Source organism: Pseudophryne corroboree, chromosome 11 (genome assembly GCF_028390025.1).
Source record: "Pseudophryne corroboree isolate aPseCor3 chromosome 11, aPseCor3.hap2, whole genome shotgun sequence".
Taxonomy (NCBI): domain Eukaryota; kingdom Metazoa; phylum Chordata; class Amphibia; order Anura; family Myobatrachidae; genus Pseudophryne; species Pseudophryne corroboree.
The window spans coordinates 156,205,724-156,224,427 of record NC_086454.1 but is presented as its reverse complement, the minus strand read 5'-3'; the positions used below and the strand labels follow the sequence as shown (position 1 = coordinate 156,224,427).

At 46.1% G+C, this 18,704-nt stretch overlaps 1 protein-coding gene across 1 annotated transcript; it reads right to left on the bottom strand.

The window, feature by feature from the left end:
* Window positions 1-3,762: 3,762 nt before the first annotated feature.
* LOC134968695 (protein RD3-like) lies at window positions 3,763-9,297 on the bottom strand. The gene is made up of 2 exons (XM_063944208.1): window positions 8,993-9,297; window positions 3,763-4,075 (listed from the first exon to the last, which is right to left on the bottom strand). Exons 1-2 carry the CDS (start codon window positions 9,295-9,297, stop codon window positions 3,763-3,765), a joined length of 618 nt encoding a protein of 205 aa, XP_063800278.1.
* Window positions 9,298-18,704: the final 9,407 nt, after the last annotated feature.

The window sequence follows — 18,704 nt, the reverse complement described above, 5'->3', positions numbered from 1 at the left end:
ACATCCAACCTTAAATAGAACTCCCATCTTGGTAAATTTACCCCTTAAAATATGGAACCAACATATGCCTTCTTATTAACTGAAGTCTACCTCCTTGAATTCTCATTTTACACAACAAAAACTGTTACTCTGAGATGTCTATACATTAATGGCAGAAAGTGAAAGAAGGTCAAGTATGCATATTGTATATTTAAAATAAAGATAGTGGAGGTAGTCTTTGTACACCTAGGGCAAAAGAGCCTCTGGGTTGCTACAGCTGGCGAGATTCAAAGCCACAGTTTTTTCAAAGGCTATGGGGCTAATTCAGTAAGGATAGCAAATTCTGCTAATCAGCAGAATTTGCTTTCCTTTTGGTTGTATGCTGGGGGCCACCCAGCATGCTGACTGACTCCCCCCCCCCCCCTTGATGAAGCAGAAATTTTGAGCGCCTCGCAATTTCTGCTTCATCGTAAAAAATCTTGATGTCTCCTGCTGTCGCAGCTTAGCTGCCCCCGCAGGAGACCCGGCACCATCTTACCCATCACGGCGGCTGCGTGTGATGTCACGCAGCTGCCGCGATCATGCGCACAACATGCCCCCGTTTGCGCCAACCCACCCACATTCGCACCGCCCCGCCCCCACAACGTTCCATCTCCTCCCTGGAAACGGAGCGTTGCTACCCACCCCCCTGCCCCACAACCGCCTCTGCCTGATTGACAGGCAGAGGTGATCGCTTTTCCTGCGGACCGCCCGCAGAAAGTGTGGGTGCATGCGCAGGATGGGTGCTGCACATGCGCCCGCGGGGCCATCGTAATAATTCCGGTTGGAACGCGATTTACGATCCAACCTGAATTAGCCCCTATGTGCGTAATGTAATGAAGTCCAAGTTCGGCTGGTTTAGCCTTGTACAGGATTGCCCCTTTAAAAAAAGTCAGAGTTCGGCCGGCATCCCGCACGGCTGCCGAACTCGGACTTCATTACATCCCGGCCAGTCAGTCATGCGTCAAAACTGCCAAAACATCATCACTTTCTGCAACACAGAGGCTATAACATTTTTACACATACCTTCTGTGGAAACTGTTAAAAGGATATAACGGAGAAACGCGTTAAGGACAATCCATCATCTGCACTTTGAAACATCTATGCACCTGGGGTACTGTTTCTACCTCCTAACCACAGCCCAATCACTGAATATCATCTCCAGCAAAGAAGAGGGTCGAGCGGCATCTGATGAGGAGAGGCAAGGTGGCGTGCAGCTGCAGCCGGACACCGCGACCTATACAAACACAACGCTGACCCCGGCCGGGGATAATGAGAAGGTGACAGGTTCTGGTAATCAAGCGACTCCAGCGAAAGGTACATCCAGCGGCATGCTGCCGCAGCCGGGCACTGCTTCTTTACACGGAACCATACACCTGCAAGTGACTGTGGGGAGGTGAGATCATATATATATCTATCACCTGTTGTTTGGCAGCAAGAATTTCCACAATTGTGTCTACTAAGGAACAATATCCCAGGTGTTATAAATTGATACAGTCAAGTACAAATATTAATCTATAATCTGCACTTGTAAAAAACGGAGTTCAATAACAACGAACAGGTCTCTCAATATATGCTATAAATACACACAAGAGACTTTTTGATTTGTTCCCGTTTGGATTATAAATATTTAAGTTACAACAGTGGAAATAATAACAAAGGAGCCAAAACATCTTTTCCATCTAGGTATCAGCTGGCCATAGATGGAAGACTGCCAAGTGCATACAAAAGGATACTATTTGTAGCTATTTAATTATAATTTTTATTGCAGTGTTTCAAAGTAACCCTTTGGTGTTTTATACAAGTGTGTGTTTAATCAAAGCAGAGTTCTTTGTATTTTATTGTTTAATAAATGTTATAAAACCAATGCGCTCTCTGAGAGATATATATATGTATATGCTCAAAAAAGATTTAGTTTAATTCATTTTAGTATAACTTCAGAATACTAGGTGGGAGCAGCTTATGTTTATAACTTTTTAGAGTGACCAGTTATTTTTAAGAAATATTTTTAAAAAAAGATTTATTAGTCCTATTATTGCGCCTGAGAGTAATACACAAGCAGACATAGATAAAAATTTATTTTTTGATATAAAAAGAAATTCACTTATTTGTATGTGTATATAGTACCTGTAGAAAGGGAAATATATATAACATTTTGCACTAGCGTGTCTTACTTACATTGGGAAGACACTTGAGGTAATTTACAATGGGAAAACTGCAGAGGTAAAGTGCACCATCCTCTTCAGTGAACATTGAGGGTTAGGGGGATGAATTGCCATTGCAATGGCTGCGAACAAAAATCTTGTTCTATGTGGTGCATTTTACACCATCCTGTTGCACTTCAGCAGAGAGCACATTTATAGGCACAGTTGCCCAACATAAATAAAGCTTCAAGCAAACAAAGGGGGTAATTCAGATCTGATCGCTGCTGTGCGTTTTCGCACAGCGGGCGATCAGATCCGAACTGCGCATGCATATGGACCGCACTGTGCCGGCGCATTGCACAGGTATAATGGACATCGGCGGTCAGCGACGGGATGGTGCGAAGAATCCATTCGCACAGGCGCTCGCAAGGAGATTCACAGGAAGAGGCCGTTTGTGGATGGCAACTGACCATTTTCAGGGAGTGTCTGGAAAAACGCAGGCGTGGGTGTCTAACATCAGCTCCGGCCCCGATAATCAGGATTCTATCGCACAGGAAGAGTATGTCTTGGGCTGCGCAGAGACTGCACAAAATCAGTTTGTGCAGCTCTGCAACACATGCAAACGCACACCTGCACAGCGAGTTAACCCTCCCCCTGTAGGCGGTGACTATCTGATCGCAGGGCAGCAAAAAACGCAGCCTAGCGATCAGATCTGAATTAGACCCAAAATCTCCACTTTCCAATGTTGTCCCCTACCTCTCATGATTCATTTAAGACAAAAATGTGTCTAAAACTAGCAACATTTAACAGAAAGACAGAAAAATGCTATTAAACAAAAGGGTGATAATAAGTTGGATTTTGATACAAGGAACCCGATTCAGATGTGGTCGGAGGAGCTTTCGCTGCTGCTTACATGGAAGCAACAATGATAGCACTAATATGGTAATGCAGCAGGAGGTGTCACGCCTCATTCTGCATTACTGAACCGAACAGGAGATAGTATCTCTTCTTCCCCAGCACCATCGGCCAGCTGAGTGATCGATGGAGTCGCACAAGCCGGCCACTGCAAGTCCTACCTAGAGGCTAGTAAATCTCCGTTCTCTGATGGAGATCCTGGCTTCATCCCTCCCTGTAACGGCTGCGGCACACCTGTTTGGAGAAACGGAGGCCATTGCCACCCCCTCCTCTCAGTGATTGACAATCTGATGCATGACTGCTTTCGTCATCGCAGGACCCATTCGCGCATGTGCAAAGTACCAATAATTAGTACTTTGCGGCACACAAAGCAACTCTAACCACATCTGAATAACCCCCAATGTACACACTGAGAGTGCAGAGTGCACATCTTCAGATTTACCATCTACCCGCAAACCTGGGAACATATCTAGTTTATGGAGGGAAAGACCAGAGAGTAGGTATGCACAATGAAATGGGCTGGGCGCCAGTGCAAAATCAGACCTCCTTGCATTGCAATTCCTGTACACGTCATAAATGAGATCCACAGTGCAGGAGTCAATACGCACAGATCTTGTATTTTAAAACATTACACAGAATCTGCGCAATTACCTCTTTGCAACAAACACTTTTATGTGTGTAAGTCTCAGTCACAATGCACCTCCCTTGTGCAGCTGAATTCTGGCATGCTCTTACTCCTCGCTCTACCAGAAGCTGCCACTTCACTCTCGGTATCTGAGCCATGTGTGTCCTCCAGTTGGAAGGGGTTAATACGTAGACGCGGAGGCTTCAAATTGAATGTTGCCAGGCTCTTTGCCCTTCTGCACTTTTCCCAGTGCCCATCCTGTCTCTGTTTACGTTGCTCTTCTTCCTGAGCCACAAAATCTTGCAGCACTGAGCGAAAGAGACGTGGGATCTCTGTACCATCAGGCTCAAACTCCAACATCAATCTACGGAATCTGCACATGAAGTCAAGAGGTGAACCCTTTAATATACCTTTATGTACAACATATTGCAATAATGCCTTCCATAGCTCATACATAAACAACATTGGTTTAATGCCACTAGTGATTTTTAGCATTCTAGTGCACTAATGCCCTTATTTATCAATGAGTGATAAATTTCACTGAGTGATAAATTGCACCAGCCAATCAGCTCCTCATTTCCATGCCACAGGCTGTGTTTGAAAAATGACAGTTAGGAGCGGATTGGCTGGTGCAATTTATCACTCACAGTTAAATTTATCACTCATTGATAAATAAGGGCATACATTTGAATTACAGTATGCTCAGAGGTACTCTCTGAGCCATAACTGCAGGGTGGAATACAAGTGAGGAATAGGCTGTGGCCAGCTGCTAGAGCTGGGTACACACACTAGGGATTATTCAGATTGTGGTTGGAGTTGCTATCACTGCTGCTTTCAAGGCATACTTGCCTACTCTCCCGGAATGGCCGGGAGGCTCCCAAAAATCGGGTGACCCTCCCGGTCCCCCGGAAGAGCAGGCAAGTCTCCCGGAATTAGGGGTCCCCCTGCCCGTCCGCCCACTTAGTGTGTAAAGTGGGTGGTCCGGGTAGTTGATGACGCGATTCTTGCTGAATCGCGTCATCATTGCCACGCCCCCTGCAGTGTAATGCCGGGGATCGCGGCATTACAGAGTGGGGGCGTGGCTTAAAGGATGTGCCATGGTAACTCCGCCCCATCCTGCCCCTGCTCCACCCCCATCCCGCCTCCGGTCCACCTCCTCCCCACGTCACAACCCTTCCCTGCCCCCCTGCTGAGCCGACCTGGCTGCTCTCTCCCGCAGAGAGCAGCCAGAATGTCGGCAAGTATGTTTCAAGGAAGCAGCAGTAATTGCACTATAACAGGCCTGGCCAACCTGTGGCTCTCCAGCTGTTGTGAAACTACAAGTCCCAGCATGCCCTGCCTATTAGGGAATGCTAAAACTGTGACAGGGCATGCTGGGATGTGTAAGCCGCCCATGGCAAAGGCCAGGAAATCTCCATGCAACCACGGAGATCCCTGGCTTCTTCATACCCCCTAAGCGGCGGTGACACGCCTCCGTTTTCACAAAGATTTTTATGCCTGCACATTATTTTCTTTCCATCAATATATTTGTTAAAGACAAGCTGGAAAGATACATGGCAATCTATTCAAGCAAATTATTGCTATGTGTGTTAAATAGCAAAGACAGTTTTTTGGGTTCTGTTATTTTGTTGTTGTTTTTTTTTTTTGGGGGGGGGAGGAGGGGCTCAATCTCTCTTTACTGTTTAATTAACTGCAGTGAAAGGTCCAATATATATCTAACCAGTGGATTTAGCTCTGGTGTTCATTGAAATTGGTGTTAAAACAATATACCGTATATACTCGAGTATAAGTCGACCCGAATATAAGCTGAGGCACCTAATTTTACCACAAAAACCTGGGAAAACTCATTGACTCGAATATAAGCCTTGGGTGGGAAATGCAGCTCTAGCCGTACACAGCCCTCATACTGCCAGATATGCCCTCATACTGCCAGATATGCCCAGCAGTGCCAGATATGCCCCACAGTGCCAGATATGCCCTCATGCTGCCAGATATGCCCCACAGTGCCAGATATGCCCCACAGTGCCAGATGTGCCAGATATGCCCTCATGCTGCCAGATATGCCAGATGTGCCCTCATGCTGCCAGATATGCCCCACAGTGCCAGATATGCCCTCATGCTGCCAGATATGCCCCACAGTGGGCCAATCAGAGCTCACGAACAGGCAGTTCATTTAACACACACACACGCCGCCGGAGACGCAGGAGGGACACAGGAGAGCCGCGCGCTGTGCCCTCCGTGTCCCTCCTTTCACTGACTCGAGTATAAGCCGAGGGGGCTTTTTCAGCACAAAAAAACGTGCTGAAAAAGTCGGCTTATACTCGAGTATATACGGTATTGCACAATATATGAGTAGACTCATTGAGGTCATTCCGAGTTGATCGCACCAAGCAACCTTTTGCTGCTGGTGCGATCAACTGATCTCCGCCTATGGGGGAATGTATTTTAGCATAGCAGGGCTGCGTTCGCTTGTGCAGCCCTGCTATGCTAAAAAAGTTTTACTCAAAACAAGACCAGCCCTGCAGCTACTTACCCAGTGCGACGGACCCAGCGATGAAGGTCCCGGCTGTGATGTCAGACCTCCGTTCTCCTGGACACGCCTGCGTTTCTCTTACCACTCCCCGAAAATGGATGGAAACCGTGAGTATCCGCCCCGGAACGCCTCCCGCCTGTCCATCTTCTTGCGATCGCCTCTGCGATCACATTTGTCATTGGCGGCGATGTTGCCCAGCGACGATCGTCACCAGGCAATGACGTGCATGCGCAAAGCGACCGCCGCGCATGCACATTTTCGACCCGTTCGCATCGCAACGAAGAACCGCTGCGTGCGAATGTGTCGGAATGACCCCCTTTGTTGCTTACCAACTATAGTATAAACAGACAAGTAAACTAAATTTTCTTTGGAACAACAAACCTTAAGGAGTAGATTTATCACAGCTTGGAGAGAGATTAAGTAAAGAGAGATAAAGTACCAGCCAAATCAGCTCCTAACTGCCATTGTACAGGCTGTGTTAGAAAAATTACAGTTATGAGCTGATTGGTTGGTGCTTTATCGCTATCCAAGGATTGATACAGCTTGCATTAATGGGAGAATTCAATTACGGGTGAACGGTGTGAATTGCCGTGGTGTTTAAATGTCAGTAAAGGCACCCCATTTCGCACCCTTCGCCCAGCCGAATCTGGAATTTGTACAAAAGTGCTTTCTACCCTGTAGCGAACACTTTTGTGCAAGATCAGGCTGTCGTAAATTGCTGATTCGACAGCCCGCAATTGAATTCCCCCCTAAGTGTCCAAAATAATAATTTAACGATACAAAATTTACACAAGGCAAGACCTGGTTCCCTGCACCCTTGGAACATGGAGGCCTACAGTCAGTGGCGGATCTTGCCACGGGCAAGCAGGACTTTTGCCCGGGGCGCCGCCTTCCGGAGGGCGCCGGCGCCATCCGGAGGGCGCCGCACCATGGCAAGATCCTCCACTGTCAGTGTGCGCCCCAGCAGTGTCCCCCCGTTGTGCTCCCCCTCCCGCTGTGAGAAGGGAACCAGACGCTATGCGTCTGGTTTCCCTTCGTGGCGCTGGTCCTCCCCCGCTCTGAAGGGAATCAGACGCTAAGCGTCTAGTTTCCCTTCATGGAGAGGACCTTTGGTGTGCGGTGCGCGATGACGTCATCGCGCACCGCACAGCATTGTGGCACAGACGCTAGGGGTCATAATTGACCTCTAGCGCTTATGCTGTGCTATGGGAGAGACGTCATGACTGACGTCTCTCCCATAGATCTGAGGAGAAGAGCGGCGCCGGTCTGCAGGGTCTGGAAACAGGAGCGGGGTACAGTAAGTATACTTTTTTTTTTTTTTTCCCTTTCAGCGGCGCTACAAATGGGGGGCGTGACTGACCACGCCCCCATATTAAGTCACGCCCCTAACTTTTGCCCGGGGCGCCGCAAGGGCAAGAACCGGCCCTGCCTACAGTAGAACACCACCTGCCAGGAACTCAGCCTACACATTCCTGCTTTGTGCTCTGGGCTAAAATATATGTATGTACAAAGAACCCATTTGCCACTAGTTAAACCCATGTGTCTGTCTACATTTATCGGTTAGGAAACTACTGCCTTAAACTATTGTAGAACATTTACACTTGTGAGGAGATTCTGCAACATTCTGTATTGGGCAGAGATTTGGGCCACCTTTCTATGCATGAATGCTAGTTGCAGGGCCGTAACTAGGAAGGGGGGGGGGCGCCGCCTAAGCGGGCATGTGCTCCGGGTGCAGGATTTGAGGGGGCACCATGGAGTTACAGAGAAACAGTTTTTTTTGTTGTTTTTTTACTGGTAGTGCTGTGCTGCTCCAGTGAGACAGCAGACAGCTCCGAGGGCAATGTATCTGACCCACCTGTCTGCCCGCAGCTGGCTGCAACGCTGTGCGGGTGAGCTCCAGTACCTGGATCTCTCCTATGTCGGCTTGTCTTAAACTCTCTTCTTTGTTATGCAGTGCTGCGACTAGCGTGCGGTGCACCGTACAAGCTATAGAAGCTCCCAGTTAGCAATATCAACCCCTGCATTGCCTCCCAGATGGGGGAATTTGGTGTAGTTTATAGTGTGGTGTAGTGCAGTGATGTAGTATACCATATAGGGTATATAGTGTAGTAATGTATTACAGTAAAAAGGGGCATGTAGTGCACTTATGTGGTGTAGCATATAAGGGGATATAGCGTAGCGATGTAGTATAGCATATAGTGCAGTATATAGGGGCATATAGTGTAGTGATGTAGTTCAGTGTGTAGGGGATGTAGAATAGCGATGTAGTGCAGTGGATAGGGGAATGTGGTGCAGTGATGAAGTATTATGATATAGTGCAATGTATGGGGAAACACAGAGGAGCATGTAGTTGATCACGCTGGCGGGGCATGTGACGCATAGGGCATCTGAGGCATATAGGGGAAGATTGTCCAATAGTATCCCCTTTTTTCAAAACTTTTGATAATCTGATTATTTTAGTGTGATAGGGTTTGTTTGTCTGTTTTTTTGTTTTGCGTGGGTTTTTTTGAAAGGGGGGAGAGGTAGAGGGCGCCAAATTACTGCTTTGCCCCGGGTGACAAAAATCCTAGTTTCGGCCCTGCTAGTTGAGGTCAGTTTGATGAAGGAAGATAGGAATGAAGCACAAAAGCTGTAGATGTTATTTGGAGTGTATGAACAACTGTGATGTATATTACCTTTCATTTTCTGCAATAGCTATGCTCTAAATTGCCCAGCTTTGTAAATATATATATAATTCAATATCTCGTGTCACTGTACCTGAGTATGACGGGGCCACACTGTGAGGGGCTTATTTTAGAGCAGATGTCTCTGAGCTCCAGCTGGTCACCTGGAGTGATTTCGTAGCCCTGGCGTGGGACAGAAGCTAACCATGTATAGTCCACCCCACTCTTCACTCGCCGATACTCAATGAGACGTTCCCGCTGCTGCTTTTCTGCACGTTTCAGATGTGATCCCAGTTCCAGCATCAGAGTCTCTGTTACCAGGTCTGAACTACTCTTGGGTTCCAGCTTCACTGATGAGCCATCTGGGTCATTCCAGCCAAACAGTCCTGCTAGGAACATTGTATAATACACCTAGTAGAGACATAACCATGTATATTAAGTACAGATTTTCAAATTCATATAAATGTGACTTTCATTTATTTTACAATGCTCAAGTATTTATAGAGCTGCATAAAAGTGTAGTATAATGTCCATCATGCATTTGTATGAATAACATTATAAATAGGGATAACTTTAGCGCTACCTAGATATTCACAGACAAATCAGGCATTCTTAGACAAGTAAGTTCTATGTGTATGTTCTGGGTGATCCCAATTAATTGGGATGAAAATTATCCATAAGATGTCCTAAGGATGTCTTATAAATAATAGAGCTGGATAATGTTAAATGACCAAGCCGTGGACATTACCTGGAATCTTCTTCTTCAAAAAGTACCCTCTGTACTGATGGTTTCTGTTGGGGTCACAGCTCCTTATTCAAGTCTTATTGTTGTTTAGCTCCTTTTTTATTTCTTCCTCTTCTTGTCTTTATATTGTTGGTTTCCTAATTTTGCTCTTCCTTATCCTATAATCCTTTTCTCTGTTCCTGCTCCCCTTGTGCCTCCCAAGCTACTCTTGTCATTTCACCAGCTCTACCTTTTAAAGCTCCATTTAATGCCTTGTAATCTAGGGATTCCACCTAGTCAGCATTATTCACAATGGGAGACGATGTACAGTTTATATAACTATACACATTATGAAAGCTCACACGGTGCACGTGTGGTAAACAGTATACAGCTTTTTCTCTTGCAGGACGTTAGTAAGCCTGTACAAACATCAACTGTCATGAAGTCAGTCACATTTTTTTAAAATTTAAGATCATTCTGCTGAATTTTAAAAAAAAATGAACACCCTCCTCGTACAGTTATACACACAGCAACAAGAATCATATATATTGTGATAAAAGCAGTGGAATTGCGTTTGAGGGCAGCAGGTATATATGTCTAAGGTTTCTGTCCTTTGAGTTTAAAACCCCAGGAAAGTGTTTGTAAATAGCTTGGTAAGAGCTATTTCATCGTCTGTAAAAGCCAGATAAAGGGCTCCTGGGGTTATGGATGGAGAGTAAGCATATGCGTGCACATGAGAAGCACACCCTAATGTCGCACTCCCCCACCACCATACACCCTAGAAAGTACTGCTACAGTATGACATGCATTAGATGCTAAAGGGGATTACAGCCACACTTTAAGACTGCAGCAAGGCAGGTGAGCTAAGGGCAGTGTTAGGGTTAGTGACTGAGACTGAATCTCCTCCGTATACCGTATGCAAGATCAGCCGGCAGATACTAATCTGCAGTGTCTAAACCTGGAATACTGTGTGCAGTGAAAACTACAGGCCCCCATAACATTCCAAAAGTAGCTTAATCATTTACATACCCTCCAACTGTACCTTTTTGGCAGGTACAGTACTTTTTTTTAATGGTCTGTACCGATTTTTGGCTCTCCAAACTTCCATTGAAAGTATAGGAAAAGGGGTGTGGCCACACCACTGTACCCGTGGCCATGCCCCCTTTTCGAATTTGTACCAATTTTTATGTGCAAACTGTTGGAGGGTATGTATTTATATGTTTTTATTTTAATAAATTAATTTAGTTTACACTTTTTATCATTTTGGTTGACATAACAAAATATGCAAAAAGGAAATAAGAGTGGCTAAAGTAGAAACTTAAAAACTAGTAGCAAAGGAAAGCAAAGCGAATCCCAAAAATTTCTTTAAATACATTAATAGCAAGAGATTAAAGAAGGAGAGTATAAGCCCTTCAAAAGACAAGTTGGGAGTCTTAAGCAAAAATGATAATGACATAGCGGACACACTAAATTTGTTTTTTTCAACAGTATTTACTAGAGAGGACCCAATTCAGGGACTAACACATAATCTCAATAATGAGAATATCCCACTGATAGGTATTTATTTAAGCGAGGAGGTAGTCTGTGACAGATTAAAACATATAAAGATGAATAAGTCACCGGGTCCCGATGGAATTTACCCAAGGGTTCTAATGGAGCTTCCCTCTGAACTTGCAAAACCGCTATTTTTGATCTTTAAGGATTCAGTAATATCAGGTATGGTTCCCAAAGACTGGCGTATAGCGGAAGTAGTGCCTATATTCAAAAAGGGAAGTAAAGCTGAACCAGGTAATTATAGACCAGTTAGTCTTACATCTATAGTGGGGAAAGTATTGGAAGGTATTCTAAGAGATAGTATTCAGAAGTTTCTTGAAGTCAATAAGGTCATTAAAAGGAATCAACATGGATTTGTGAAGGACAGATCCTGTCAAACCAACTTACTTGGCTTTTATGAAACAGTAAGTGCAAACTTAGATCAGGGTAAAGAGGTGTATGTAATCTTTTTAGACTTTGTGAAAGCTTTCGACACTGTACCGCACATGAGACTTATCTACAAGCTACAAGAAATAGGGCTAGGAAGTAGTGATGAGCGGGTTCGGTTTCTCGGAAACCGAACCCCCCCGAACTTCAGCCTTTTTACACGGGTCCGAGGCAGGTTCGAACCTTCCCGCCTTGCTCGGCTAACCCGAGCGCGCCCGAACATCATCATCCCGCTGTCGGATTCTCGCGAGGCTCGGATTCTATCGCGAGACTCTGATTCTATATAAGGAGCCACGCGTAGCCGCCATTTTCACACGTGCATTGAGATTGATAGGGAGAGGACGTGGCTGGCGTCCTCTCCGTTTATAGAGAAGAGAGTAGAGAGTTAGAGACACTATTTAGTATTTACTAATTTTGGGGAGCATATTAGGACTGGAGTACTACTACTTGCTGATAGTGTGACCATTGACCACCAGTTTAATTAATCCGTTCTCTGCCTGAAAAAAAACGATACACAGTGTGACACGGTCACATACCATATCTGTGCTCAGCCTCAGTGTGCTGCATCATCATATGTAATACTGTATATCTGACTGTGCTGAGCGCTCACTGCTCAGTGCTCACACAGCTTAATTGTGGGGGAGACTGGGGAGCAGTTAGAGCAGGAGTACATAAATAATATATTTTAAGTACAGTGCACACTTTTGCTGCCAGAGTGCCACACTGCCAGTGTGACTGACCAGTGACCACACTGACCACCAGTATATTGTGATTGTCTGCTTAGGACGGAGTACTACTTGCTGATAGTGTGACCAGTGACCAGTGACCACCACCAGTTTAATTAATCCGTTCTCTGCCTGAAAAAAAAACGATACACAGTGTGACACAGTCACATACCATATCTGTGCTCAGCCCAGTGTGCTGCATCATATGTAATACTGTATATCATTATCTGACTGTGCTGAGTGCTCACTGCTCACACAGCTTAATTGTGGGGGAGACTGGGGAGCAGTTATAGCAGGAGTACATATTTTAAGTACTGTGCACACTTTTGCTGCCAGAGTGCCACTGCTAGTGTGACTGACCAGTGACCACTGACCACCAGTATATTGTGATTGTCTGCTGACCACCAGTATATTGTGATTGTCTGCCTGAAAAAGTTAAACACTCGTCGTGTGGTGTTTTTATAAACGCATTCTGCAGACAGTGTCCAGCAGGTCCGTCATTACATAATATATATACCTGTCCGGCTGCAGTACTAGTGTGATATATATATATATATATTTTAATTTTATCTCATTATCATCCAGTCTATATTAGCAGCAGACACAGTACGGTAGTCCACGGCTGTAGCTACCTCTGTGTCGGCAGTCGCTGGTCCATCCATAATTGTATACCACCTACCCGTGGTTTTTTTTTTCTATCTTCTTGATACTAGTAGCTTACTTTAGGAGTCTGCAGTGCTGACAGACAGTGTCCAGCAGGTCCGTCATTACATAATATATATACCTGTCCGGCTGCAGTACTAGTGTGATATATATATATATTTTATTTTTATCTCATTATCATCCAGTCTATATTAGCAGCAGACACAGTACGGTAGTCCACGGCTGTAGCTACCTCTGTGTCGGCAGTCGCTGGTCCATCCATAATTGTATACCACCTACCCGTGTTTTTTTTTTCTATCTTCTTGATACTAGTAGCTTACTTTAGGAGTCTGCAGTGCTGACAGACAGTGTCCAGCAGGTCCGTCATTACATAATATATATACCTGTCCGGCTGCAGTACTAGTGTGATATATATATATATATATTTTAATTTTATCTTATTATCATCCAGTCTATATTAGCAGCAGACACAGTACGGTAGTCCACGGCTGTAGCTACCTCTGTGTCGGCAGTCGCTGGTCCATCCATAATTGTATACCACCTACCCGTGGTTTTTTTTTCTATCTTCTTGATACTAGTAGCTTACTTTAGGAGTCTGCAGTGCTGACAGACAGTGTCCAGCAGGTCCGTCATTACATAATATATATACCTGTCCGGCTGCAGTACTAGTGTGATATATATATATATATTTTAATTTTATCTCATTATCATCCAGTCTATATTAGCAGCAGACACAGTACGGTAGTCCACGGCTGTAGCTACCTCTGTGTCGGCAGTTGCTGGTCCATCCATAATTGTATACCACCTACCCGTGGTTTTTTTTTTCTATCTTCTTGATACTAGTAGCTTACTTTAGGAGTCTGCAGTGCTGACAGACAGTGTCCAGCAGGTCCGTCATTACATAATATATATACCTGTCCGGCTGCAGTACTAGTGTGATATATATATATATATATATATATATATATATTTTAATTTTATCTCATTATCATCCAGTCTATATTAGCAGCAGACACAGTACGGTAGTCCACGGCTGTAGCTACCTCTGTGTCGGCAGTCGCTGGTCCATCCATAATTGTATACCACCTACCCGTGTTTTTTTTTTCTATCTTCTTGATACTAGTAGCTTACTTTAGGAGTCTGCAGTGCTGACAGACAGTGTCCAGCAGGTCCGTCATTACATAATATATATACCTGTCCGGCTGCAGTACTAGTGTGATATATATATATATATTTTAATTTTATCTCATTATCATCCAGTCTATATTAGCAGCAGACACAGTACGGTAGTCCACGGCTGTAGCTACCTCTGTGTCGGCAGTCGCTCGTCCATCCATAAGTATACTAGTATCCATCCATCTCCATTGTTTACCTGAGGTGCCTTTTAGTTGTGCCTATTAAAATATGGAGAACAAAAATGTTGAGGTTCCAAAAATAGGGAAAGATCAAGATCGACTTCCACCTCGTGCTGAAGCTGCTGCCACTAGTCATGGCCGAGACGATGAAATGCCAGCAACGTCGTCTGCCAAGGCCGATGCCCAATGTCATAGTACAGAGCATGTAAAATCCAAAACACCAAATATCAGTAAAAAAAGGACTCAAAAATCTAAAATAAAATTGTCGGAGGAGAAGCGTAAACTTGCCAATATGCCATTTACCACACGGAGTGGCAAGGAACGGCTGAGGCCCTGGCCTATGTTCATGGCTAGTGGTTCAGCTTCACATGAGGATGGAAGCACTCAGCCTCTCGCTAGAAAAATGAAAAGACTCAAGCTGGCAAAAGCACAGCAAAGAACTGTGCGTTCTTCGAAATCCCAAATCCACAAGTAGAGTCCAATTGTGTCGGTTGCGATGCCTGACCTTCCCAACACTGGATGTGAAGAGCATGCGCCTTCCACCATTTGCACGCCCCCTGCAAGTGCTGGAAGGAGCACCCGCAGTCCAGTTCCTGATAGTCAGATTGAAGATGTCAGTGTTGAAGTACACCAGGATGAGGAGGATATGGGTGTTGCTGGCGCTGGGGAGGAAATTGACAAGGAGGATTCTGATGGTGAGGTGGTTTGTTTAAGTCAGGCACCCGGGGAGACACCTGTTGTCCGTGGGAGGAATAGGGCCATTGACATGCCTGGTGAAAATACCAAAAAAATCAGCTCTTCGGTGTGGAAGTATTTCAACAGAAATGCGGACAACATTTGTCAAGCCGTGTGTTGCCTTTGTCAAGCTGTAATAAGTAGGGGTAAGGACGTTAACCACCTCGGAACATCCTCCCTTATACGTCACCTGCAGCGCATTCATAATAAGTCAGTGACAAGTTCAAAAACTTTGGGCGACAGCGGAAGAAGTCCACTGACCAGTAAATACCTTCCTCTTGTAACCAAGCTCACGCAAACCACCCCACCAACTCCCTCAGTGTCAATTTCCTCCTTCCCCAGGAATGCCAATAGTCCTGCAGGCCATGTCACTGGCAATTCTGACGAGTCCTCTCCTGCCTGGGATTCCTCCGATGCATCCTTGCGTGTAACGCCTACTGCTGCTGGCGCTGCTGTTGTTGCTGCTGGGAGTCGATGGTCATCCCAGAGGGGAAGTCGTAAGACCACTTTTACTACTTCCACCAAGCAATTGACTGTCCAACAGTCCTTTGCGAGGAAGATGAAATATCACAGCAGTCATCCTGCTGCAAAGCGGATAACTGAGGCCTTGGCATCCTGGGTGGTGAGAAACGTGGTTCCGGTATCCATCATTACTGCAGAGGCAACTAGAGACTTGTTGGAGGTACTGTGTCCCCGGTACCAAATACCATCTAGGTTCCATTTCTCTAGGCAGGCGATACCGAAAATGTACACAGACCTCAGAAAAAGAGTCACCAGTGTCCTAAAAAATGCAGCTGTACCCAATGTCCACTTAACCACGGACATGTGGACAAGTGGAGCAGGGCAGGGTCAGGACTATATGACTGTGACAGCCCACTGGGTAGATGTATGGACTCCCGCCGCAAGAACAGCAGCGGCGCACCAGTAGCAGCATCTCGCAAACGCCAACTCTTTCCTAGGCAGGCTACGCTTTGTATCACCGGTTTCCAGAATACGCACACAGCTGAAAACCTCTTACGGCAACTGAGGAAGATCATCGCGGAATGGCTTACCCCAATTGGACTCTCCTGTGGATTTGTGGCATCGGACAACGCCGGCAATATTGTGTGTGCATTAAATATTTGCAAATTCCAGCACGTCCCATGTTTTGCACATACCTTGAATTTGGTGGTGCAGAATTATTTAAAAAACGAGAGGGGCGTGCAAGAGATGCTGTCGGTGGCCAGAAGAATTGTGGGACACTTTCGGCGTACAGGCACCACGTACAGAAGACTGGAGCACCACCAAAAACGCCTGAACCTGCCCTGCCATCATCTGAAGCAAGAAGTGGTAACGAGGTGGAATTCAACCCTATATATGCTTCAGAGGTTGGAGGAGCAGCAAAAGGCCATTCAAGCCTATACAATTGAGCACGATATAGGAGGTGGAATGCACCTGTCTCAAGCGCAGTGGAGAATGATTTCAACGTTGTGCAAGGTTCTGCTGCCCTTTGAACTTGCCACACGTGAAGTCAGTTCAGACACTGCCAGCCTGAGTCAGGTCATTCCCCTCATCAGGCTTTTGCAGAAGAAGCTGGAGACATTGAAGGAGGAGCTAACACAGAGCGATTCCGCTAGGCATGTGGGACTTGTGGATGGAGCCCTTAATTCGCTTAACAAGGATTCACGGGTGGTCAATCTGTTGAAATCAGAGCACTACATTTTGGCCACCGTGCTCGATCCTAGATTTAAAACCTACCTTGGATCTCTCTTTCCGGCAGACACAAGTCTGCTGGGGTTCAAAGACCTGCTGGTGAGAAAATTGTCAAGTCAAGCGGAACGCGACCTGTCAACATCTCCTCCTTCACATTCTCCCGCAACTGGGGGTGCGAGGAAAAGGCTCAGAATTCAGAGCCCACCCGCTGGCGGTGATGCAGGGCAGTCTGGAGCGACTGCTGATGCTGACATCTGGTCTGGACTGAAGGACCTGCCAACGATTACGGACATGTCGTCTACTGGCACTGCATATGATTCTCTCCCCATTGAAAGAATGGTGGAGGATTATATGAGTGACCGCATCCAAGTAGGCACGTCAGACAGTCCGTACTTATACTGGCAGGAAAAAGAGGCAATTTGGAGGCCCTTGCACAAACTGGCTTTATTCTACCTAAGTTGCCCTCCCACAAGTGTGTACTCTGAAAGAGTGTTTAGTGCCGCCGCTCACCTTGTCAGCAATCGGCGTACGAGGTTACTTCCAGAAAATGTGGAGAAGATGATGTTCATTAAAATGAATTATAATCAATTCCTCCGTGGAGACATTGACCAGCAGCAATTGCCTCCACAAAGTACACAGGGAGCTGAGATGGTGGATTCCAGTGGGGACGAATTGATAATCTGTGAGGAGGGGGATGTACACGGTGATATATCGGAGGATGATGATGAGGTGGACATCTTGCCTCTGTAGAGCCAGTTTGTGCAAGGAGAGATTAATTGCTTCTTTTTTGGTGGGGGTCCAAACCAACCCGTCATTTCAGTCACAGTTGTGTGGCAGACCCTGTCACTGAAATGATGGGTTGGTTAAAGTGTGCATGTCCTGTTTATACAACATAAGGGTGGGTGGGAGGGCCCAAGGACAATTCCATCTTGCACCTCTTTTTTCTTTAATTTTTCTTTGCGTCATGTGCTGTTTGGGGAGTATTTTTTTGAAGGGCCATCCTGCGTGACACTGCAGTGCCACTCCTAGATGGGCCAGGTGTTTGTGTCGGCCACTAGGGTCGCTTAGCTTACTCACACAGCTACCTCATTGCGCCTCTTTTTTTCTTTGCGTCATGTGCTGTTTGGGGAGTGTTTTTTGGAAGGGCCATCCTGCGTGACACTGCAGTGCCACTCCTAGATGGGCCAGGTGTTTGTGTCGGCCACTTGGGTCGCTTATCTTACTCACACAGCTACCTCATTGCGCCTCTTTTTTTCTTTGCGTCATGTGCTGTTTGGGGAGTGTTTTTTGGAAGGGCCATCCTGCGTGACACTGCAGTGCCACTCCTAGATGGGCCAGGTGTTTGTGTCGGCCACTAGGGTCGCTTAGCTTACTCACACAGCTACCTCATTGCGCCTCTTTTTTTCTTTGCGTCATGTGCTGTTTGGGGAGTGTTTTTTGGAAGGGCCATCCTGCGTGACACTGCAGTGCCACTCCTAGATGGGCCAGGTGTTTGTGTCGGCCACTAGGGTCGCTTATCTTACTCACACAGCTACCTCATTGCGCCTCTTTTTTTCTTTGCGTCATGTGCTGTTTGGGGAGTGTTTTTGGAAGGGCCATCCTGCGTGACACTGCAGTGCCACTCCTAGATGGGCCAGGTGTTTGTGTCGGCCACTAGGGTCGCTTAGCTTACTCACACAGCTACCTCATTGCGCCTCTTTTTTTCTTTGCGTCATGTGCTGTTTGGGGAGTGTTTTTGGGAAGGGCCATCCTGCGTGACACGGCAGTGCCACTCCTAGATGGGCCAGGTGTTTGTGTCGGCCACTAGGGTCGCTTAGCTTACTCACACAGCTACCTCATTGCGCCTCTTTTTTTCTTTGCGTCATGTGCTGTTTGGGGAGTGTTTTTTGGAAGGGCCATCCTGCGTGACACTGCAGTGCCACTCCTAGATGG